The sequence below is a fragment of the Amblyomma mixtum genome, chromosome 2, assembly GCF_055824585.1.
Source record: "Amblyomma mixtum isolate Tamu chromosome 2, ASM5582458v1, whole genome shotgun sequence".
Classification (NCBI taxonomy): domain Eukaryota; kingdom Metazoa; phylum Arthropoda; class Arachnida; order Ixodida; family Ixodidae; genus Amblyomma; species Amblyomma mixtum.
Window position 1 is genome coordinate 5,217,961 of NC_143013.1, and position 24,559 is coordinate 5,242,519.

The 24,559-nt window shown below is 48.3% G+C and overlaps 1 protein-coding gene across 1 annotated transcript in view; it reads left to right on the plus strand.

Annotated features, from left to right (window-relative positions):
• LOC149358280 (glutamate receptor ionotropic, kainate 3-like) overlaps positions 1 to 24,559 on the plus strand; it is a 387,223-nt gene that overhangs the window by 157,272 nt on the left and 205,392 nt on the right. The window contains exon 2 of the mRNA XM_089570310.1: positions 16,269 to 16,424. Within this exon, the coding sequence (XP_089426436.1) occupies positions 16,269 to 16,424 (156 nt within the window). The remainder of the gene's footprint in view (positions 1 to 16,268; positions 16,425 to 24,559) is intronic.

The following is a 24,559-nucleotide window of genomic DNA, read 5'->3' on the forward strand; positions in this document are numbered from 1 at the left end:
GCTTAGCGAAGGAGCCAAGAAGAAAAAAATTCCTGCATTTGCATAACACCATCTGTCGGGCTAGTTGGTTGCGATCCATATGTATCAGCAGCGCGAACACCACACAGGAAGAAATTGAACGCAATGCTAGGCGCTGCCTAGCATTGCGCGCTGCTGATACATATGGATTGCATTTGCATGTCGTGACGAAGAGTAAAGTGTGAGCGGAGAAAGAAATAATAGCGACATGATTGAGCCGAAGAGGCAAAGTAAGACAATAAAGAAAAACTAGCGCACCCAAAACCAACAATAATCTTAGAATAAGAGAAATAAGGGGGAAAAAAAGAATAAGAAAGGGCGAAAATATGTGAGTATAAGGCGGGAGGGTGCTGGAAGAGAGAAGAGAAACGTGTGAAATGGAAAGAAGAAGCGAAAGAACAGAAGTGAAAGAAGGAGAGAAAAAGTGATCCCAACCTCCCTGGTTGAAGGGAGGCCCGGATGCGCCACCGTCCTTCGGTATCAGCGATTCGCACGGGCGAAGTTCGGTCAACGGTGCAGCATTACGTCTGCTTGTTTGCCCGGCCAGGCGAGCCGGTGGCGTGCCTCATGAAGCGGGCAAATGTACCGACGACGACGATGGCGACGGCCGGCTCCCGGCGAGAGAGCAAACATCGGAAAATCGAACCCTCGTTTCCTCTTCCACTCCCTCCCTTCTTCTGTTGTTCTTCTTTCTCGTCCGTTCTCCCCCTTTCTCTCTCTGTCTCGCGCACTCGCCGACAGTCATTCTCTTGTGTGTGTGCTTAGTACTTCCATTGGCACCCTCTTTCACCTCCGCTCTACTGGCTAGGGGCGCTGTGATCGGAAAACCGAACTTTATTCGCCTCGCATTGTTTCTCTTTCTCCGTTGAGAGAGAGAGAGAGAGAAAACTTTTATTTTTCAGCTCAAGTCCGAGCCTTCTTAGTTGCCCGTTTGGTGGGCGCTATTTATCGGCGGTGGCAGAGTAGGGCCACGTGTCCCTTGGATGCGTCGGATGTGGGCGGCGAGGAGCGGCCAGAGGGTGGGCTGCAGAGAGGTTGGTGGAGCGGTCCATCGGGCCCACGTGAGGTGAAAGGGGGGAGGCAAGGTATGCGAGGAAGGTATGGTGGGAGAGTTAGTTGCGCGGGGGCATAACCAATATGTATGAATGTTGGAGGGATGCTCTCCGCACACGAGACAGGCGGGTTTGCCCGGTTTATGAAGGATATAGTGGGAATACAGTTCACAGGGAAGGGAGTTAGTCTGTGCCTGTCGAATTAGAGTGGCGTCAGCACGGCAAAGGAAATGGGAGGGTGACGGAAGGGTTCGTCGCATGTGCCGCAAATTGCGAAGGTGTTCGCGGCGGTCCTGTCGGTGTGTAGCGCGGTCTGCCTTGGGATTATAATGGGCTGGCCAGGCAGTCGGAGGGCCCGGTGGTATTTTTTCACGGGCCAGAGCATGAGCAAGCTCATTCTCCGGTATACCTTGATGACCAGGAATCCATTCAAGGCGGACATGGAGCGTAGGGTGGGCTGTTAGGTATTGCAGCAAAGTGTCTAGGATATGGGGAGGGAGTTTTTGAGATTCGAATGAGCGTATGGCAGCCTGAGAGTCTGCACGTATGGTGATGGTGGAGGACAGGTGGTCGTGAAGCGTAATCGCCTCTGCTATGGCCAGAGTTTCTGCGTCGGTTGAGGAGGGCACTCCTGTGTGGAGATGTGTGGAGGTGCTTCGAGGGCCGACTACTGCAGTAACTACTTGGTGCTCGAGGATATGGGCATCGGTATAGTAAGTGTCGTGGCCCAGTACGGGTAAATGGCTCGCCAGTGCTTCACGCCGCCCGGGATTTATCGTTGGAGACATGTGGCGTGGAATGGGTTTTACAGTAAGACGCGGGAGGCTTTTCCACGGGGGAGCAGATGGTTGAAGCGGGGGTAGTTGGGAAATGGTGTGTCCGAAAAGGCTGAGGAGGTCTCTGCCTTGCTCGGAGGTAGAGAGACGGTGTATCTGGGCTCGGTGGTGTGCTGCTGCGCGTTCTTCGAGGGAGTTGAAAATGGCGGCGTCTGCGATCAGAGCATTTGCGGCGTAGATGGGAACTCCCATGGCTAATCGAGTGAAGCGACGCAGAGAGGCTTCCAGTTTGCTTACTTGAGAGGATGTGAGGCGTTGATAGGGGTAGGCGTACATGACCCTCGAATAAACGAGTGCTTCTATAACTCGACGGAGTTCGTGTTCTCTGAGTCCATGCTTTTGACGAGATATGCGGGACAGCATGTGGCGAATTTGGTTCAGTTGTTGCAGGAGTTGGCTAAGCCACACGTTGCACTTGCCATCTTGTTGAAAAGTGAAGCCAAGGATCTTGATGTGGCTCCGTCGGGGAATAGGGGTTTGCGCGAGAGAGAGTTGAATGAGTTCGCGGTAGGAAGAAGCGGTTTTTTGAGGAGCGTTAGAAACCACGATGTATTCCGACTTTTCGGCGGAACAACTCATACCTATGCGGCGTGCATGCTCCTGAACGACGTCGAGGCCTTGCTGCAAAGTGGATTCTAGTTCCCCGGCGTTTCCTGTGGTAGACCAGAGAGAGATATCATCCGCATATATAGCGTGGCGTAGGCCAGGAATTTCAGCGAGTTTTCGGGGCAGTTCTTTCATTGCCAAGTTGAAAAGCATAGGTGAAAGAATGGATCCCTGTGGTGTACCTGCGGTGAGGGGAAAGGAGGCGGAAGGTGTGCCGTCGGGGCCAATGATTCGGAGGGTCCTGTCTGTAAGAAAGTCTTTGATGTAGTTGAACATGCGGACCCCAGGGCGAGTGTCTGCCAGGTTGGTGAGAATTGCGGTGTGGGCGACATTATCAAAAGCCTTTTTGATATCCACGCCGGTCAAAATTCGAAGCTGTGCGCTGCTTGGGAAGGCGTACAAATCCTCATAGATTTGCCGTCCAATGTCTTGTGTGCATACGTGGGCGCGGAATCCGACCATAGTGGGAGCAAGACAGCGATTGGTATGCAGGTGCCATTCGAGGCGGGTAAGGGCCATCTTCTCCATCAGCTTCCCTAGGCAAGAAGTCATGGATATAGGTCGGAGGTTAGTGATGAGCGCAGAGGATTTTCCTGGTTTCGGAATCATAATTACGTGTGCCTCTTTCCATGCAGCGGGAATTTTCCCGGAGCGCCAAACAGTATTAATAATCTGAATAAGTTCGTCTAGTTTTGAATCGGGGAGATTACGGAGTATACCATAGGTAACTTTATCTGGGCCGGGTGCTGTGTTTCGCTTAAGGGAGCGTAGAGCAGCCTGAAGTTCGGCGAATGTGAAGTCAGAATTCATTCCTTGTTCGTCTGCTTCTTCTTCGGTGTAAGGGTATGACGGGGAGCTGGCAGGAGAAGTAGAGGATGGGTAAAATTGATTTCGGATTTGCTCAACCAGCTCTTCTTGTGAGACGGAGAGGGCCAACTGTAGCTTTTGAAGTGTGTTACGAGGTTTACCCTGTCCAAGTAGGGTGCGCATAATGTGCCAGACTTTTGGAGTGTGGAGTCTCTCGACCATGTCATCACAGAGCTGAAGCCAGTTGTTCGTGACTAGTTGGTCAGCGTATTCTTGGGCTGCTTGCGTTAGTTCAGCAACTTTTCTTTTTAATGCGTGGCTAGATCTACAGTTGCGCCAAGCTTTTATGGCCCGGCGACGTTGTTTCCATAGCCCAAGTAGGTGTGTGTCAATGTATGGATAGTCGGGAGATCGGTGGATATGTTTGGTGTGTTGGGAGACGGTCTCCATAATGGCGCTACACCATTTTTCGGGGTCCTCTAGTGAGACTGATAAGGAGTCGAGGGCCGGCCGAGCCTTTGGCCAGTCTACGAGCATAGTGGGATGTAGATGTGTTCCGGGTGGTCTGGAGGGTCGCTGGGACGTGAGCGTTATCTGAAGAATACAGTGATCACTCCCCATCGTGTCACCCGTATTACTCCAAGAAGCGCGGAGGTCGCTGCGAATCCATGCGAGGTCGGGGTTTGTGTCGGATTGTACTCCACATCCTAGACGTGTAGGCATGAACGTGTCATTCAGGAGGGTGAGGTGATGAATACTGGCGAAGCGGTCGAGTTTTCGTCCGGAGGCTGAAGTACGGTCGTATCCCCATGCAGGGTGTGGGCAGTTGAAGTCACCAAGAAGGACGAAAGTAGTAGGGACATTAGAGGCAGGAAGGGCCGTATGCAAAGGTGGGATGCTGGTTTTGGAGTCGGAGGGAGTCCAGTAGCAGTTTAAAATCGTGATACGGTGACCCTGATAGGTGGAGTGTGTCAGGACATGCTCTTTCGTCCCGGAGTTGAGGTGGGATGTATCTTCCTGAATGGTGGGTATCGTGCGCCGTATGTATGTAACCGTCAAAATCGGCGGAGGAGGGGGCGTTTGATGTCCTTTTCTCTTCATGACTATACTTGGCTGAGTAAAATGGTCGTAACCTGGCAGAGAAAAGGCACCGTGCGTTTCCTGCAGTGCGATGACGTCTGGGTTAACGCCAGTAATCCGCATGTGTTGCAAGAGGGCATTTTTCTTGCGACGAAAACCGCGGCAGTTCCACTGCCAAATAATTAGAGGGTTTTGGGGTGGGGATGTGTGTCGCATGATATCACTCATCATGCCGGTCTTCCTCCATTGTGTCGAGGTTAGGCACTAGAGGGGCGCTTGCGCGCTTTCGAGGGGGAGCATTGGAGTCTGCGTCGGGAGAGGGTGGGGCAGAGGACGCGAGGGAGAGGAGATGGTGCTCTAGTTGCTCGACGCGAGCCGTCAGTTGTTGTAAGGCCAATAGGACGGGAGCAAGGGATTGCTGTATGAGAGCAATAGCGTTGTCGGTAGGGAGGGGTGAAAGTGGAGTAGGTGTGGAGGGACGTGAGTAAAACCGGTTTTGGAAGGACGGGGGAGGGGGTGCGATGGATGTGGGAGATGGACCGCTCACCTGGTGACTTGGTGGAGTCTGTGACTGCATCACGGAAGCTTGCGGTTTAGTAGAGGAGGTGGAGGTGCTGGTTGCCGCACCAGAAGTGGTGGACGGTGGCCGCTTGGCAGAGGGCTTGGTTCGAGATTGACTTCTTTGCGCGGTCTCGTGCCCCGGGCTGTTGCTGCTGCTGCTGCAGGAGAGCTGAAGGGCCTCGTAGCGGTTCGAGGTAGGCAGGGGCGGCCAGATGGTCGCGTCGGCTTTAGGGGGTGGAGGGGCGGCGCGGGCGCGATGGCGTCGTTGGGCGCGGTGCCACTTTAGGACTGCAGCGTCGGCGTCTTTCCTTGCGGGGCATTCAGGATGAGACGGTGTGTGGTCGCCCTTGCAGTTCCAGCAGTGTGGTTCACATTCGTGTGGGGTAGTCGTTGGGTCTTGGTCAGGAGGAAACGGTTGGCTGCAAATCGAGCACCGAACAAGGCTGGGCTTGTTAGGACAGACGTCGGCACGGTGTCCTATGGCGTGACAATGCGTGCATTGTTTGCTGTGCGGCTTTTGCGGGTAGACGCGGTACACTCCGCTGTAGAAGACGGCATAGCGTGGTAGACGGGGCCCTTCGACGGTGAGCAGAAGTGTGTTGGTACGTCCGAGACGGCGGGCGCTTAGGAGTCGGGTGCCGTCAACACGAAGGTTAGCGGCAAAGTCTTCTTCGGTAAAGTCCATGGTGATGCCGTGTATAACACCACGGGCGTTAAGGGGGTCGTTAGCTACGTACGAGGTGACTTCGTACTGTGTGTTGTTCAGTGAAACTTGCTTGAGTTGGAGCAGCTTGTCAGCAGCGGCTGGGCGGTGGGTATCGATGGCCAGGATGTTTTGCGAGGTGCGGAGTTTGATGTAGGTATTGTCACGTTCAGTCTTGGTTAGGCGGGCGGAATCCATGACGGACCGACAGAGCACAGGGAATAAAGTGTTGCCGAGGTTGAGGTGGTTCGCAAATTTCATGACGATCGTGGCTGCGGTGGCTTGCCGGGGCGCCGCGGGAGCACAGTGCTTGTGATTCAGCGCCTGGGCTGCTGACTGGCTAGGCGAGCTCCCCGCCGTTCCGGCTGCGAGCATGCTGGCGAGCGCGGGGGGCGTTGCCCCGGCGGTGCAGATGTAGGCTTGGCTTAGCGCGCCCGGCGTGGGCGGCCAGCCAGATGCTGATGTGCCAAAAAACGGCGCAGAACGCTTGGAATTTTGATTACCAGGCGTACAGGCGATGAAGTAGCGCTCCTGTAGAACGGTTGGTGGCGATCCGAGGTCAGGAACCTGGACGTAGACGTGATTTTGCTGGAGCTCGGTGTGCGCACAGCCGATCACGGTGGCGCTGGTGGCGCCCTCCTCCGTTGAACTCAACGCCGATTAATAGGCAGTTTTTACGCTAAGCTATATGGGAAAGCAAATGTAAGTGCATGGCAGATAGTCACTTGGGCACATGATGTTATGAAGCGGGGACGAGGTAGTCGCAGGTGGCGCAAGAAAGGGTTAATTGGAGTTCACTGAGAGAGGCCTCTGTCGTGGAGTTTACACAACTGGACTGACGATGATGATGATATGAGGTTGTGCTTGAGCTCGTAAATAGAGTGACATCTGGCTAATTCGAACTCAATTAATTAATGTGAACTTACGGTTTATTGCAGCTGACGCCTTGGTCCCGTGCCCATCGCATGTATTAAAGGAAATTCTATGACGCTACATTTAAGTCAAACACCGCACAGTTGGAACAACTATTTGGTTCCGTACGTGATCGAATTATCTTAGCTGCAGTGTGTATATCGACACGAGTACCACAGCAAGAATTTTTTCCACACGTACAGTCGCGGGTAAAAAAGATTAGCACACATGACGGAACACCAGAGCGCCGGAATGACAACGCGTGGCGCTGCGGGTGGCGAAGAGGCTGATAACGAGAGTGCCGGGCTGCTCCCATTCTGCAGTATTAGGGGGGTTCAGCGGACTGCCACGGACAGCAAAATTACTGGCTAAAAGCAGCGTTATCGTCTATTGTTCCCGCTAGTTTCTTTTGACAAACCATCGCGGACATAAAAAAACAGTAATAAAAAGAAGCCATCTTTGCTCATGATAACCGAGCCAAAATAAATGCCGCAAGCACAGTCACGTAGGGCCGGCACTTCAACGCTCAGGCGTTGCACGCTTGATAAAGCTTCCTTCCTGCCGTCCCCCCCTAGGCTGCAAATGTGGAAACGGCCCGCTAAGCAGGTCTGCGTACCGCAGTGCCGCGTGGTGAGATATACGAATTCTGATCGCCAGTGATCTGTGCTAATCTTTTTTACCCGCGACTGTACCGCAACCGCTCCATATACTCTGAATGTAGTGAGTAAATCGATACCAGTGGTAAAAATTCAGTTATGTCACCAAGTGGACACATATTCTTGCTTTCCACACCAGTTTCACTGGACCAAACGGGATATGTCCGCACAAACGTAATGACTAGTCGCTTGTGAAACGAGCGAATCTCGATATCCACATCGATATAGATATCGATAGCCATATCAGAACAATATTCATATCGGTTTACGCAATTTCCAAAACGCGATGACCCTCGCCGCCGTTAGTCAACAAATCTGGGTCATTTTTTGCGCCATTTGAAAATCGCGCGACTGCGGGCAGCGACATCTATCAAATCTGCGGTGCTCACCGCTCCTCAGTCGCTTCGCTGCTCGATCACAAGCGAGGCAGAGATTGTTACGTGGAACGTCGGTTTGGACCATAGAGTTTCTTACTATTACCTAGAGGGAAAGCTGGCAGCCCGTCTATGGGAGTTTGCATGGAGATCCCTCGAGACCACTTCAGCCACCATGGGCGCTCAAAGCATCATGGGGCGGTGAGCTACCGACTGCAGCACTTCAACTTTTGGCCAAAAAATAAAGCAAAAATAAACGCTATTCGATAATCAAGAATGTCCTAACGTTCAATATCCTGTCTGTAAATTGCAACAAACGAGCAGCAAAGCAGTTAAGTGCGAAGTTCGCCCAAAATAAGGGATGGCTAGCTCTCCTATTGGCCAAGTAATGAACACTACAAAAAATAAGCAAATTAGGGAAGGGGATGAGGGGCTCGTTATAAATATGACAGAAGCCAACAGCCACAGAAACCAAGGGGCACAGGGGATTTTTTTTAAAGTTATTTATTTTGCGGTGTTGATCAATTTAGAATATTACTGAATATGTTATCGTTTAAAGATAACTGATTAGAAAAACAAAAATAATATTTCGTAATTAACAGGCGCACTTTTAAAAGTAAATAAGTTTTCAAAAAAATGCTGTTGCTTAAACACTACAAGAGGTTTTTACTGGCATTTCAGAAAAGTGAAACCTTTTATTGGCGGCGTGTGCCGTCGCGTTTCCACTACTATGGGTTTTGCACACTGCGTTCGCGCGAAAGTCGTCTGCGCACACACGAACAGCGTTTTTGGAATGAAACGTCTTAGTAGTGTCACTCCGCGTTCCCGAAAAATTACGACTGTGCCGCAACAAGTAGCTCACCATCCCATGATGCTTTGAGCGTCCATGGTGGCTGACGTGCAGCGCCTCCAGCTTTCCTTCTAGGTAATAGTAAGAAACTCTATGGTTTGGACTGACACCATTTGATGCACGTCGCTTTCCGCCGGCGCGCGATTTATTGAGCCACTGCGGTGAGGGTAATCGCTTTTTGGATATTCTAAAAACTGACATGAATATTACTTACGGTGGCCTATGCGCCTCTCACTAAATAAGGAGCCTAACTAGTTCAAAAGATGACGACTGAAAAAATTCAGTGGGACACTTTGTTGACCTAAAGTGCGGTGAGTCGGAAGCCTTAAGTGCGGTGGTGCTGGTTGTGTCACTGATGTGTGGTTAAGATGTTAAGCTTCGCCTCTAAGAGCGGATGGAACACGACAGCGTCTTGCAACGCTGCCAGGGAGTCCACAGAACGCCATCGCCCGTTCGGCTCTACGCCTTGCTCGTCCGTAAATTGGTTTTTGAGAAAATGAAATGTATGTCTCGCATATCTCGGTGGACACCTGAACCTCACCGTAACGGGAAGGAAAAAAGATGGGAGTGAACGAAGACACCGTATTTACTACACGCGGCTTTGTTCATTCCATACCATCGAGCTGGTATGGCGGAGTGGCAGTGTGCTCGTCTCGCACTCCCGAGGCCGCGGTTCGATTCTCCAAGTCAACCAATTTCCTACTCGGTTTTATTTATTTATCTGGTGTGACTAGAAACGTTAATTAGGCTACTTGGTCAATTAAGCAATTAACTAACCTCAGTCCCGCTTATTTGGAGCATCACTATACCGTCCCTTTAACTGGTTACTAGCCAAAGTACAATTGCCTTGTTGAAATTCGCGCCCTGTGACGTCACGACCATTTCGACCAATTGAAAAGCGTGAAATTTCTGCCGACAAGCCCTGCTTACAACAATGAGGCATTAAGGGCTTCCGCCTTAATATTAGTGAACCAGGCCGCTAGTTAGCACTTACGTAGCGTGAGCTACACTGGCCGAGGTTGAGCAGTTTCGCGTGGCTCCTGGAGAGCCGTGCTGCGCATGGAGCAAGTGACGTCACTACGCACAGCTGGCGTGTCTCCGCGCACACTCGCCTTCCTTTCTTTAAAATGATGGGAGAGTAAAACGTTGGCAACGCCAACGCCAGTGAACACAACGAACGCCGACGGCCTATGGCTTCAGCGGCGCGTTTCTAGCACAGCGTTGTCAATTTCGACGCATGCAGCGCACACCTGCCACTACCGCCACTTAGCTTAAAGCACGGCTGAGGTGTCCACTGTTCCAAGAGGGCAGTTATGCGCCTTCCCTGTAGTTCAGGTGTCCACCGAGATGTGGAAACCTCGCCCTCACCTCACGCTACGTATATCCTGGCATAGCAGAGCTAAGCCACTGCCAATTTTTTAGCCGTATTTTGGTATAGTACGAGCCGATAACGCTGCCAGAAAGAAGTGCTCTTCCAACTCTAAAAGCCCATGTTTTGCTGACAGTCTTAGGAGAAATATAGCATAATAAACGCCTGTAGCTGTGATGCCCAGACGCCACCATAAAAATAATCTACTTAAGCTACAGTTGTACCTAAAATGACTGCAACAAAGTGCGCACAACTGAATGGGATTCATAGCCTGTTTTGCTGACATGCGCATTACACGACATGTCATCCTGCATGATGACGCACGTCAGACAATTTTTACGTTATTACCGAATTCAAACCTGTAGTTCGAAATAACGAAATATTCTGGTTTATCTATAGGGTCTGGTATGCTGCCCTTCCTTTTGTTGGGCTTTAGTTTTTGCTCATTAAATTTTTACTAATTAGGTTGGTTTATGGGGTTTAACGTCCCAAAGCGACTAAGGCTATGAGAGACGCCGTAGTGGAAGGCTCCGGAAATTTCGACCACCTGGTGTTCTTTAACGTGCAATGACATCGCACAGTACACGGGCCTCTAGAATTTCTCCTCCAAAGAAGTTCAACCGCCACAGCCGGGATCGAACCCGCGTCTTTCGGGTCAGCAGCCGAGCACCATAACCACTGAGCCACTAATTAAACAATAGATTCGTGTTGTCTTTAATTGTTGTCTCCAATCGACTGCGACGAGCCTGATAAAGGTGGGGCGTGTGGTGTGCATGAATAATAATCTGGAGCATTCAGTTTTGTGGAGATATCAATTATTATAGATTAAACAGAAGACAGTGAATTCGGCGTTACTCGTTAGTGCGATTTTATTCGCAAATTTTCCACTTCATACAACAGACTAACAGTGGTTACAGAGGCCAATTCTTTAATAAATTCCCAGTTTCGCATATCCTTCAATTATATAGACTATATAAGGTGCTCGTATGCTAATACCGTAAAATGTTTGCTCAGATCTGAAAATAACCCACTTATGACAAATGTGCTTTATTCTTATTAAAGGCTTGCTATTAATATTATAGACAATATATAAAATATAAGATATTAAAAGGGGTCCTTCAGACTTTATGGTTCTCTTAGTTTTATACAGTACCTTGCGCCGTATTAAAAAAAAATAAAGTAAGCCATACGTACGCATATAACCGTTTCAAGAATTTTAAAGTCTTTGGTAGCTTTCATATTGAGATTACCTGATTATCGAGTTGTCTTTATCTACTTCATGGGCCTGGGCTCGCAAAATTCAATCTGAAAATATCAAAGTGAAGCATGGCGTTAGCAATCTAGGATCAAATTAATAGTAATGTAGGGTACTGATCTACAGACATTACCTTGGCACTTTGACGACAAGTCACCCAGCCTTGGTAGATTATTTTCCTTGCTCTCTAAGCCCTACTGCCGGGCACTCCGTTAATAAAATTTACTGCACTTTCTCTCTGTACCACTAGACATCAATATATTGTGATGCTGAGCCCAGGCATTGCTTCCAAATTTAAGAATTTACTCTATCAGTGCAGTTACCAAGGCGGGGGAAGTCGCGAGGTCAGATAATTGTCACCGGTTTTGTTGCGAAAGCAACACTACGCTAGTCGCCGAGCCATTTCGCGGAGCCGAGGAAAGGCCGTACTGCGCATGCGCAAGGAGCAGTGACGTCACACGGCGTCCAGCTGGCGCGCCGCCGCCGTCGCTGCGCCGGTGACTCAGAGGTGCCGCCGCCGCGCTCGCCAGTTGCGCATGCGGAGTAGCGGCGCATGTCTAGCGTGCCGGGGCCGCCGCCGCGCGCTCTCCATCGCCTCTCTCTCTCTCCTCTCCGGCGCGCAGTAGCGGCGCATATCTAGCGTGCAGGGGCCGCCGCCGCTGCTGCGCGCTCTCCATCGCTTCTCTCTCTCTCTCTCCTCTCCGGCGCGCAGTAGCGGCGCATATCTAGCGTGCCGGGGCCGCCGCCGCTGCCGCGCGCTCTCCATCGCTTCTCTCTCTCTCTCCTCTCCGGCGCGCAGTAGCGGCGCATATCTAGCGTGCCGGGGCCGCCGCCGCTGCCGCGCGCTCTCCATCGCTTCTCTCTCTCTCTCTCCTCTCCGGCGCGCAGTAGCGGCGCATATCTAGCGTGCCGGGGCCGCCGCCGCTGCCGCGCGCTCTCCATCGCTTCTCTCTCTCTCTCCTCTCCGGTGCGCAGTAGCGGCGCATATCTAGCGTGCCGGGGCCGCCGCCGCTGCCGCGCGCTCTCCATCGCTTCTCTCTCTCTCTCCTCTCCGGTGCGCAGTAGCGGCGCATATCTAGCGTGCCGGGGCCGCCGCCGCTGCCGCGCGCTCTCCATCGCTTCTCTCTCTCTCTCTCCTCTCCGGCGCGCAGTAGCGGCGCATATCTAGCGTGCCGGGGCCGCCACCGCGCGCTCTCCATCGCCTCTCTCTCTCTCCTCTCCGGCGCGCAGTAGCGGCGCATATCTAGCGTGCAGGGGCCGCCGCCGCTGCCGCGCGCTCTCCATCGCTTCTCTCTCTCTCCTCTCCGGCGCATATCTAGCGTGCCGGGGCCGCCGCCGCTGCCGCGCGCTCTCCATCGCTTCTCTCTCTCCTCTCCGGCGCGCAGTAGCGGCGCATATCTAGCGTGCCGGGGCCGCCGCCGCTGCCGCGCGCTCTCCATCGCTTCTCTCTCTCTCTCCTCTCCGGCGCGCAGTAGCGGCGCATATCTAGCGTGCCGGGGCCGCCGCCGCTGCCGCGCGCTCTCCATCGCTTCTCTCTCTCTCTCTCTCTCTCTCCTCTCCGGCGCGCAGTAGCGGCGCATATCTAGCGTGCCGGGGCCGCCGCCGCTGCCGCGCGCTCTTCATCGCTTCTCTCTCTCTCTCTCCTCTCCGGCGCGCAGTAGCGGCGCATATCTAGCGTGCCGGGGCCGCCGCCGCTGCCGCGCGCTCTCCATCGCTTCTCTCTCTCTCTCTCTCTCCTCTCCGGCGCGCAGTAGCGGCGCATATCTAGCGTGCCGGGGCCGCCGCCGCTGCCGCGCGCTCTCCATCGCTTCTCTCTCTCCTCTCCGGCGCGCAGTAGCGGCGCATATCTAGCGTGCAGGGGCCGCCGCCGCTGCCGCGCGCTCTCCATCGCTTCTCTCTCTCTCTCTCCTCTCCGGCGCGCAGTAGCGGCGCATATCTAGCGTGCCGGGGCCGCCGCCGCTGCCGCGCGCTCTCCATCGCTTCTCTCTCTCTCCTCTCCGGCGCGCAGTAGCGGCGCACAGCTAGCGACGTCACTAGCTGTGCGACGTCCGTCACTAGCGACGTCACTAAGGACGCGTAGCGATGTCACTTGCTCTTCGCGCATGCGCAGTATGGTCGTGCAAGAGCACGCGAAATGGCGAAACTGTGGGCAGTGTAGCTCATGCAACAATGTATGGCTACGCGCAGATGTTGCTTTTGCAATCCTCTAGGTTTAACCGGAGCTTAACCACAGCCAGTTTTTTTTATTTCTCCTATTTTGTTAAAAGAGCTGAGACACTTGGGGCATGCAATCTATTCGCTCATCCATCACACTGTAGATGTCACGCACACAAGTTCGCCGTTCTTAGGGCGCAAATGACTTCACATTCTATAACCTTCCAAAACACTAAACAGCTTATTAGCTGAACGTCAGCGCAGATTTTACTGGTAATGGAAACATTAGTACATAGAAGCTCTTCGACCATAATGCGAAAACTTCCCGCAGCAAGTAGTTAAACATTTCATGCATTCTCTTCCAGTTGTGATCCATGTCGTTGGAAGAGTTCCTCTATTTCTTTTTCGACCGACTAACTAAAAGCACGCCGACAACAACTAGATAGCAATTAATTGCTCTCACTCCTCTCACAGGGCGCTAAACAGCCACGCGGAAACCCAAGGCTTTTGACTCTGCTTTATAATTTTAGTGCTAAACACGGAAGTTGTCTCTTTAGGAGTTCCGAGGAGTCCTAGCGTGACTAACGAATCCCTGTCTAACGCAATGCGCGCTCGTTAGCGCATTTAAAAAAAAAATGGCGCTCTTGTTCACGTCTAGTCGAGAAGGAAAAATGGCTCGGCGTTACTTGAACAACAGAAGCTAACGAGCGTATTCATATGGAAGCAACGGAACGTCTTACATAAAACTAACCCTAAAACAACGCAGCCACTGCAGCACAGTAGGCTCTATGTAGCCATTATTCGCTCCCAACACATTACTGCAAGCGAGTGACTCGACAGATACACTCTACAGAGGCAGTGCAGGCACTGAGACTGAACGAAGCTCGGTGGTAGTCTGTACGTGCGCATTAAAGCAGAGCTGAAATCAGCGCGAAAGGAAACACACGGACTAAGAAAAGAATTACACGGACTGGCGCTGACTAACAATTTAAGTTTATGCGCGAAGGGTGCGCGTATAAATAGGAGCACATCGCTCGCATCTTCAAAGCATCGAAGCAGCGGTGGTTGTCACTCGTTAGTGAAACGGTATCGTTTGTTTCGAGTTTCTCTCCCAAAAGTAAAAAGCATAACAAAACAATGAATTTCGTTCGCAGTGCTGCAGAGAGTAGTTCTCCTGCCGAAGTATTCGCCCTGTATTAACGCTCTGCATTCCCCAGCACACAGACAGCTCTTCTTTTCTTCTTTCTTGTCAGTGTATTATAGTTTGTAATGTTTATAGTTTTTGATCCTGTAGTTTTTTGCGTCTCGCTGTCAGTCATTGCTGTTACTGTAGGCTAGTCCGGGAAGCACTCCCGACTCGTAGCCTTCTCGATGTCTTCACGCGTACGTTTTCTCATCATATGGAGACGTGAGGAATCGGAGCAACCGAGCTCTTCAGCTCTTGGTGGCCCAGCTTTGAGTGTCCTACCATTTAACTACGTTGCATTCATTTTACAAACTCGTTACATCTCCCTTTTATAGACAGTGTTCTTCCAGTGGCTTAATACATAAAAAAGTTACTGGCCCAGTAGCTTCTAGAGGGCCATTCAAATTCTTGGAGCACTGGCTGTGCATTTTCATGTCACGAAAATAAACGTGTGCGGGATCATGTGCTAATGTTCGTTTTGGATGTGCTCCTGTTAGGCTTCAAATCCAGGATTCTTGGAAATCAATTTCACTCGTGAAGCAACTGTAGAATATTGCAAGGCATTGATATAGAAATATCGAAGGTAACTGTGCATTCTTGTGATGCGTTGCAAAATCTTTTATATTTAATCATTTTTTCATCGTTCGCATCTAGTAGTTAAGATTGTCGTGGAGAATAAATGGGCGCCATAGAGAATCAATGGGGAACGTTCTTGACAATAGCAAAAACGTTAACAGCAAAAGTATGCCAGCCTGCTCAAGGGAGATCTGCGAGTATATTGATTACTATAGCGGAATCTTGCCTTGTATGAAAAAATTGCGTTCATAAACAAATTCCCGTTGAAAAACGCTCTTGTCTAGAATCTCTGGCTCTTTCTTGTTAAGAGAATATGTACGCATATTTCGAAGTAATGCATACCTAGCAAGCTGTCATATTTAATGTGCCCGTTGTCGCCTTTCGCACACTGTTTCTCTGCAGTAGATCCCGTAAATTATTTACCAATATCTGCATTCCGTGTACGAAATCAATGAAATGTGACTAATTGGTCTGCTTAGACCTAGCGACGAACGGCTAGTCTGTGAAGAGACTGTCTGTAATTGATGGTGGCGGGGAGGGTTGAGGGCAGTTTCTTTGAAGTTAGCTTCTAATTCGCTTCTAAGGGAGAAATTGTGCCTCCTTAGTCAGTGTCCGAAGAACTAACCACCCTATTACTTTCTTGCCTTTGTGTCTGAGTGTATAGGGCAAGACCTACTGAACTACAGACCTGCACATATCGCGGGGTCCTATGGAGCAGCGTGCGCCAACTTTCGTTAGCTTATTGGCCGTTGAGGGCGCTCGGTTGACCTGTTCGTCTGCTATGATCATCATCATCGTTTGCCAATTTGAGCAAGATATTTAATACATTTGTTTCGTCTTCCTCTGCTATCTTAACATCAACGATAAAAATATCTATAATAACGACTTTTTTCGCTCTGGATGAGTATAAAAAACGTCTTTCTTTTTATCCGCTTTCTTTTCGTCAGCACCACCGAGCCTGGCATAGATAAATGTATGATAATGATTACGTGGACAAACGACAAAACTGCCTTGTTTGAAATAAAATGATGGAGGAGGCCATTTTCTCAACAGGTATATATTAGCGCCACGCTGCCCGTAGTGTTTCTATCCTAGCGGCAAAAGACATGAACTAGAACATGCACGCAGGAGCAGTGCCAAATGTGGAGGTCTGTAGTTCAGTAGGTCTTGGTATAGGGTGCCTATATGGTACGATGGCGCCATCTTTCGCCGCGCGCAGAAAACACAACCAAAGTGATCTCTGTGGTGACCCTACTGCATCTCTGTTTCGCAGGAGGCCTGTTCGACAACGCTGACGACGAGCAGGAATTCGCCTTCCGCGTCACCATCGACCGCATCAACAACGACAACGGAGTGCTGCTGCGCTCACGCCTCCTGCCGCGCATCGAGCGCCTCGACAAGGACGACAGCTTCAGGGCCACGAAAAAAGGTACCGTGCACTCTCCGCACTTTCTGCATGTCCCCAACAATGAGGAAGGTCACGTGTCTGGAACGTTGGAGCGCTTTGGCACAGCGCGCCCGCCGCGGACGTGAAGGATAAGAACACACGTCATCTTTTTCTTCCTGGTGCTGCTGTAGAACCTGGTTCGAAACGCCCGATTCACTCATATAACTCGACGTACAAGACACGACACCTACGCTGTGACGCATCGACTATGGACTAAAACACACTGTGGAGCCATCTTGATTTTAGATCATCGTACTCTCGAAGGCACCAAGCAATAACAGTGCTAAAGTGTTCTTGCATTCAGAGCTAACCTTGTTGTCAAAACCATTCTTCCCTCTTATAACAATAATTGTTCCCTCAGAGGATAACTTCTGAAAGACGTCAGCCATAATTAATGACAGTACTGCAATCAGTAATTAACAGTGGTTTAGTTAGGCACATCAGATATGCAGTTACTCTCGCTTTATATCGCTTTGGCTTAGAGTTCACCTTGCATAAAGGTCGCCCCTAGCTGTATACCACCAGAAAACAGGATGTGTCTGCACTAAACACGCTTGCTTGGGTGTGATGCAACTTGCACTTGGTATGGTTTTGTCACGTTGCGTTGTTCACGTTAAGCCTGCGCGTGTGTCAACGACGTTGCGCTAAAAGCCGCGCCTGTCGTGCGAGTGGCGTGTTGTCCTTTGCTGCGTTTTGAGGTGTGCTGCGAGCGTCTTTTCCTTACAGGTTTTCTGAGCCCCTTTGGCTCGTTTGGTTAATTTTCCTGCAGGCTTGTAGAACCGTATGACTGCGTCCATGCACAGTCAAGAAGGGTGAAGTTATCCGCAAGGAGGGATTATCATTGCAGTCTGATTCAAAATATATTTTGAAGACTGTCGCCATTGGTACTTACAAATATTTTTTCCAGTGATGTGTTTGGTTTGTGCTGAGGAACAACTCTACAAAATGAAGAAGCGCAACAGTCAAGTTGTGGGAAAGAGATTGACAGAAACAATAAAAGAAGAGTACGCCATTCTTCTTTATGAAAATAAAAAAGCGTGACATAGTGTATCAGTCTCTTATATACAACGAACCAAAGTACTAACCAAACATATAACATCCTGCAATGAGTTCTCGCCTGGAAACATTTATGTTCATCCTTTTTTTTAGTGTGGATTTGCCAAGGAAAGCCAGATAGAGAGTGTAGTGCCCCTGCAAGTGCGTTCAAACTTCTGTGGGACGCTATTCTTACGTCCATTGAATGGGCGTCTTACCGAATCGCACGAGGGTATTTGGTACGAAAGCTAAAAGTGTGTAAACGCCGGAAAAAAAAAAGTTCTAGCCCGCAAAAAAAGCACCCTTTCATTATCTTTGCGATCTTCGCATCTTTCTGCTATTCCAAAAAAAGACGCACAAACGAAAAAAAAAAAAGATAGCACAAGAAGCGTGTTTCATCGACTGCCATCACCTCAGTCCCCACGCTCAGCCTCATCTCGATCAAGAAGCATTCTACCGACGCCCTTACTTTCATCGCCGTCGTTTCGGTGTCTTCGCTTCTCGAAGCGGGCACTTTGGCCACTAAGAGCGAGCGATGAAGAAACAAAAACGGAAAGAAAAAAACAACGCCTCTCATCCCAAGGATCGGCCGTAGAACTGCGGCCCTCTCAAAGACGCTCATAACCTGAGCGGCCGGGTGGGAGGATCTGAAGAGGTCCGTCGTTCACGACAAGCGGCGGCCGCGATACCGGGGCAAAAAGCGCGACTAGATACACAACGCGTCCAGTAATGTTTACGGCCGACCTAGCGTCCGGACGACGGCTCAGATATGACGCCGCAGCCTGTTCCCCCTCAACCCCTTTTCCCTTTCTTTCTCAGGGAGGGGTTTTCGGTGTCTACCGCTGAGCTTCTTCCCGTCATTTCGCTTATGACGCAGATATTTGGGGAGAGCATCGCCGACTCGTTTCCTCGACGCTCGTAAAGTACGCTGTCGTTGAGAGCGCGCTCTCTGACACAGAGTGAGCGGGATGAAAGGCGCACTAAAATGTAGGGCGCATTGGGAGAAGGAAGGGAAGTGGCTATGCCGGGAAGGGACGGGGAACGGAACGACTTAAAGCCCCGGTGAAGAGAATGATGAAAGCAGCGACTTCAAATCGTGTTCTCGGTCGTGGAGATGCGATGAGGCACGGGGACGTTTGCTGGAATGCCGTTGCGTAAGCGACGGACACGGTATCACGCGTGGTTCATTCCACGAGCGGAATGCATGTTTTATGGCATTCGGACTGCTTGCTTCTACGTGTAACACGTGTGATTCGTATACAACTCTTATTAGAAAAGTATCCTATTCCACTAACATTCTGACCACTATCCCTGTATTTTTGCATATGACGACATGTTCGGATTGTGACTGTGAAACCATCGAATATGCAACTACACTTAAATACTTAGGTGTTTTTTTTTTATTTTAACATGTGCAACAGCCATTCGGAGTACATTTGTACAAAACTACGTAAAATTGGCTCTCTAATTTACGCTATTAATTATCTTTGCACGTTCTTTGTACGCAAGCACATTGTTCACGCTTTGGTGTACAGTTAGGTAAGGCATTTATCGTTTTAATTTCCGTAGTAGCTTTTGGAAGTAAGGAATTAGTTACGTTTTAAACACTATCTTAGCTTCGGTCGGCTACGGTTTAATATCATTGTAAGCTTGTATGTGTTCCTGGAAATGACCAAATTTGAACTTGTAATCACTAGAACTGCTGTGTCAAGGTAATATATGGTGAAAAGATTATTGTATTCCCCTACCCCAGCACGCTTGCTACGTCCCACCTAACGACATATATAGCCAAAAATTCGCACCAAATACGGTGAGCATACCTGTCCTTACTATGTTCCGAGAATATGAAAGAACTTCCCGAAGACATGTTCTCCTTGGAGACGATTGCAGCAGTGAGGTCGTCGTTGTTCAAAATGTGTATGATTAATTTCTTTATTTTGAATTTTTCCTTCGTTTTTTCAGTCGTTTCTCCGTATCTGTGATTAGTAGCTTTTCGTTCCCTATGCACTGGAGCTGCCAGTGAAGACAACCTCTGGCTTTACCAACCCGAAGTGGTACCTCTGAGAAAAGATATAAAAGCTGCTATCGTTATTATTATTATTATTATTATTATTATTATTATTATTATTATTATTATTATTATTATTATTATTATTATTATTATTATTATTATTATTATTATTATTATTATTATTATTGCAGTTTATTTTTATCTCTTGTTGATGTCACTTACCTGAACTGTTACACATTTATCACTACTCATTTCGTGTTATTGTTTTGATATGTTGTGTTAATATTGTGCTCATATTTCATGTTTGTATTGCACGTCCGCCTGCCGACTTTGCCGGGCCTAGTCCCTCAAGCCACTAGAGGCTTTGACAGGCCCGTTTCTTTATTCTGTATTTACTAGGTGCAATAAAAGATATTATTATGATTATTATTATTATAGATACGGAAAAGCAAGGCACTGTGCTTATGTACCTGAAATCTTTAATGAATTACCGGATGAAATTTTTGCTGTAACTTCTATGCGTGACCTGAAGATGCATCTGAAAGCCCTGTGTTGATCTTGGTATTCTTCTGTTAGAGTGAAGTTATGCTTAAAATGTTCGTTATTTCATTTATTTTTATTTTTATTTTGACGTATACTCTGGGTTTAGAGTTGAATTTCTGAATACTTGTGCTGTTAACCTGTCTTTTCTAATTTTTGTTTGTTTTCTTTTTTGCTCTCGTTTTGGTGTGACGAGAAGCGTTACTGTATCTATTGCCTTTTTTGTAGTCCTGGCCGTAAGCCGTAACTGCCGGGCCTAGTCACTCAAGCCTCTTGTTGGCTTTGACGGGCCTGAACCTTATTGTATTAGCTACAAAGTGGCAATAAACATTATTATTATTATTATTATTATTATTATTATTATTATTATTATTATTATTATTATTATTATTATTATTATTATTATTATTATTATTATTATTGTTATTATTATTATTATTATTCATTCATTCAACGTAGCTTCTAAAGGAAGCTGGGAGCTGCCGCGTCCTATAGCCGGTTGGGATTGAAGTAAAAATGTCGGCAGGTGTGTGGATGACAAAATAAGAATAGCAATATTTGAGCAGAAAAGAAGGCAAAAAATACGGCATATAAGTAATTCAGGATTCTTGGAAGAACTGGGTAATATTTATTACGGTGGCGAGTGTCAGACGCGCATTAAATAACGGCTGCTTAATGCCATTTGAAAAAAGAAAATTTTTGCATTGCAGTCACAAAAGATCTGGTCACTCTTACCAACGTGTTATCCTGGTTAAAATAAGGGTTGGGATAATAGCAGCGAAAAGATATGGCTTAGAGATATAAGAAAATAATTTTAGCGTTGAGTGTGTGTGCTTTAGTTACATTCGGTCGCTATCTCTCCATTAAGCCGGAACTTTCTTGCATGCTTCTGTCGAGACAAAGTGAATTCCGCACAACGAAGACGCATTCTATCATCACAGTGCAGTTCAAAGCGTAGCAAAAAAGGGCGTCTTCGTGATAGCTTACCCGTCCACTTTGCATCATCTGCGCTTTGTATTATAGTTTTGCTCGGTTCGTAACAAGATGGATAACATTCACTTACATTTTAGCGCGTTAACATCAGAGTCTCATATCGAGAAAAACTGCCTCCGAAAAAAGCACGAGAATAAAAAACGTACAGCCTCTAGTGGGTTTCGAACTCGCGGTGGCGTGAACAGATCAACTTTTCTTGCAACTGCTGTTGCCAATTCTACTGTCACCACAGCCTTTAGCCCTTCATCGGTTAGGTTAGGTTAGGTTAGGTTAGGTTAGGTTAGGTTAGGTTAGGTTAGGTTAGGTTAGGTTAGGTTAGGTTAGGTTAGGTTAGGTTAGGTTAGGTTAGGTTAGGTTAGGTTAGGTTAGGTTAGGTTAGGTTAGGTTAGGTTAGGTTAGGTTAGGTTAGGTTAGGTTAGGTTAGGTTAGGCACCAGGCTCTGCGCTCTGAATATCGTCGTATTCATCAACTTTCATCCACTTCCAAACGCAATAGCATCCGGGCGCTGGGATGAACAAGACAAAAAAAGGACGCGACGAAGGGCCATTCAGACGGGCAAGGAAGAAGTCATACGGAAAGACGGGAGATATAAATCACCGCAGCCGAATAGCGGAGAACTTAAATTATCATTATAGTTGGAATGAATTCAGTTCGTCAACAATAAGCGCTCAAAAAATCAGAGCCCACATGCCACCGCATTCCCCTGCGCATGCATCAGTCGCAATGATCACCAGTGAATATCAGTGAATAAAATTCGCTGGCCTTATTTTTTTTTGCAGCTGATAGTTTATATGACTTGGTATTGCTTTAGTTAGCTGCAGGACTCGGTTTATCCAACTGTCTTTATATTGACCCTCTTTTTACCCCTATGCAACAGCCGTAATCGGCAAGCATGTCACGTATACGGCAAAACTTAGCTTTCTTCTATATTTGTTTAGCTGCTTTTGCCGTACGTCGCCCTCCTCTAACCCTTTCAGCATGCATTTTGATCTCGCCTCATGCATATTTATCTTTCTTGATCTTCTTCTCCATCTGTGTATCTGCACATATTCTGTGAGTTCTCCTTATCTCTAGTTTGCTCTGAGCCAGGAAGGCCTGATTCGAAGGTATGCTTGCTATAGATTTTTGTCAAATCAGGTTGTTATTGATCGAAGCATTGATTACCGTCTAACTAAATTTGTTAACTCAGCAGCGTAGGGCCGCCTTCGTATCTCTAACCCAACTTTGCTAAAACGCAGCAACGAGAATTCAGTGCCAAAAGCAGCTCCTTCACTTTCCCTATTTTGTCGGGAGAGAGTGATCAAACACGCTGGTAATATAATCTCGTTCTTTCGTCCACCGTTCGTAATGTAATATTCCCTAAGAAGTCAGAACCAGTCATGAAGGGTCAATAAAATGAAGCAACCAGAGAAAACGTTCCAGAGAAAACCTCAGTAATATATCATTTGTTCCCATCTATAATGCAAATATCGACGAAAGTATTCTGGTACAAAGAACACTAAAGTAAAGCAGTAAACTAAGTAGAATGCGCGTGAAAATAGCACTTTCGGTTGTACTTACATAATGAACAAAATTCTTTACCTCTCTTGATAGTTACCATAATATCTCATTTCCATAATATCTCATTATCTCATTTCCAGCTTAGCTTGACTTATGACTAGTGGTTTCTGCTCGTTTTCGAGTGGACGAAATTCAGTAGGCATGCTGTACTTTGGCTGCTCTTACTTAAAAATAATAACTTTGCTCCCACTCAAAGGCTTCGTCGTTATTGCAAGCCTTCCAAATTTATTGTTCATCTTTATAATTATTTAAAATGCGTTTGTGCGCGAAATCTGCGCTCGGAAAGTTTGCACCACTAAGTTTAGTTTTCTGCTGCTCGTTTCAAAGACAAAGGCCCGATAAAGTTTACCGATGAGTGCAAAATTCTCGCTTCTAGGTGGTAATAAGAGAAACGAACTCCAAAGCTGGTTTATCCTACCATGTCCGCAGTACATACTGATAACAGTTTTTATCGAAATTCTTGAAGCGCCCAACCAGCATCCCTAAATGCAGGTTTGCCTTGTTTTTACCTGCAACCGAAAACAAACGATCGTTCTTACGGGTGTTTGTTTTACGCTGCCATTATTATTAATGACTTCGTCCCCAGTTTACGCCTCTGGGATTTTCCTCGTAGTAAAAACACAACCTACACCGTGTGCTTCGTCACGGCCCAAGTTAATGTCTGTAAACAGCCGGAACGTCGCGCATATAATCCCGACAACTCAGGCATAAGGCATTCAGCTCGAGCACACAGGGACCATAAAAGAAAAAAATCTGAACAAACAGTGAAGGAGCAGGAGACTAGGGCAAATACTCCGTGACCCTGCCCTCAGGTTGCTGTTCACGCCGTAAAATTTTTGCTTTTGTACTAAACACTTTTGCTCTGCTTCGCTCGGTGTCCGTGGCTGCTGCAAAGTCGAACTTCTCGAAAGAATCGTGCCGATCATTCTAAGACGGGCGAGGCAGGAATGGCGCCCGCCAGGCATTTGCTCGGGCAAATACGCGATGCTCTGGAGCTGCTTCGACAAACAAAACACCGTCCGCCTGCGAGCAAACGACCGGCCGTGCTTCATCCTTGATTTGCATGAACAACACCTTTGTTTGCCTGCTTCAGAAGCCAGTTTCTGTATGCCCAGGCGGTGATGCGGGAACACGACGATACCTCGGGGAGAGACCGATGAGCACAAGTGTGTGTGTGTTGTGTGTTGAACCGAGGGCACCCTAAAAACTCTAGAGAAACGCGAAGGAAATCGCAAAAAAAAATCCGGCGCTTTAGTAGCGAGGAAGCTCAAAGCGCACGAAGTCACAATAAATCAAAAGAAGTGAAAACCGGAATGTAACTGCTGGGTCCCAGAGTGTTCAATACCGGGAAAGAGAGAGGGGGAGGGGGGGGGGAGGTGCCTGAGCGACTGGCGATGCTCGATATTAGTGATTTTTTTCTTTGCTCAGAAATGCCACGAAGAACAATCAAGATGTGCTGCTGCCACCGCCGGCGCCAGGTATTGTTAGAACGTACTAACCCTGCAGGCACATGAGCCATTCAAAAACACCCATATGAGAACGCACGACAAAATCGGCGGTGCAATGAATCCATTTTAAACTTTACGTTAGTAATTGTGACAGCGGTGTTTGCACAGACTAAACTCTCCACGTCTGAAGATCCACACCTGAAAACTCCACGTATGAAGCGCTAGTTTTTCTTTGTTAAGCCCAGTATTTCTACGTAATCCACTAATAAAAATTGTTACGTTTGCTAACACTGAACTTTCCCCTGCTGGACCACGATTTGCGTGAGTTATCGAGCGATATTTATCGAGCCTCGTCATTACAAAGTCCGCCATCACGCCTTAAAATGAAAGAGGAATAATCTAGAACATCGCTAAGAGACGACTGAAGCTGGGGCATCTTTCGTTCCGTGGATAGATTCTTCCCGACGACATTACGAAGAAAATGCGTCATAATATACAGTATTCTGAGAAATAGATATATTTTTTCTAGT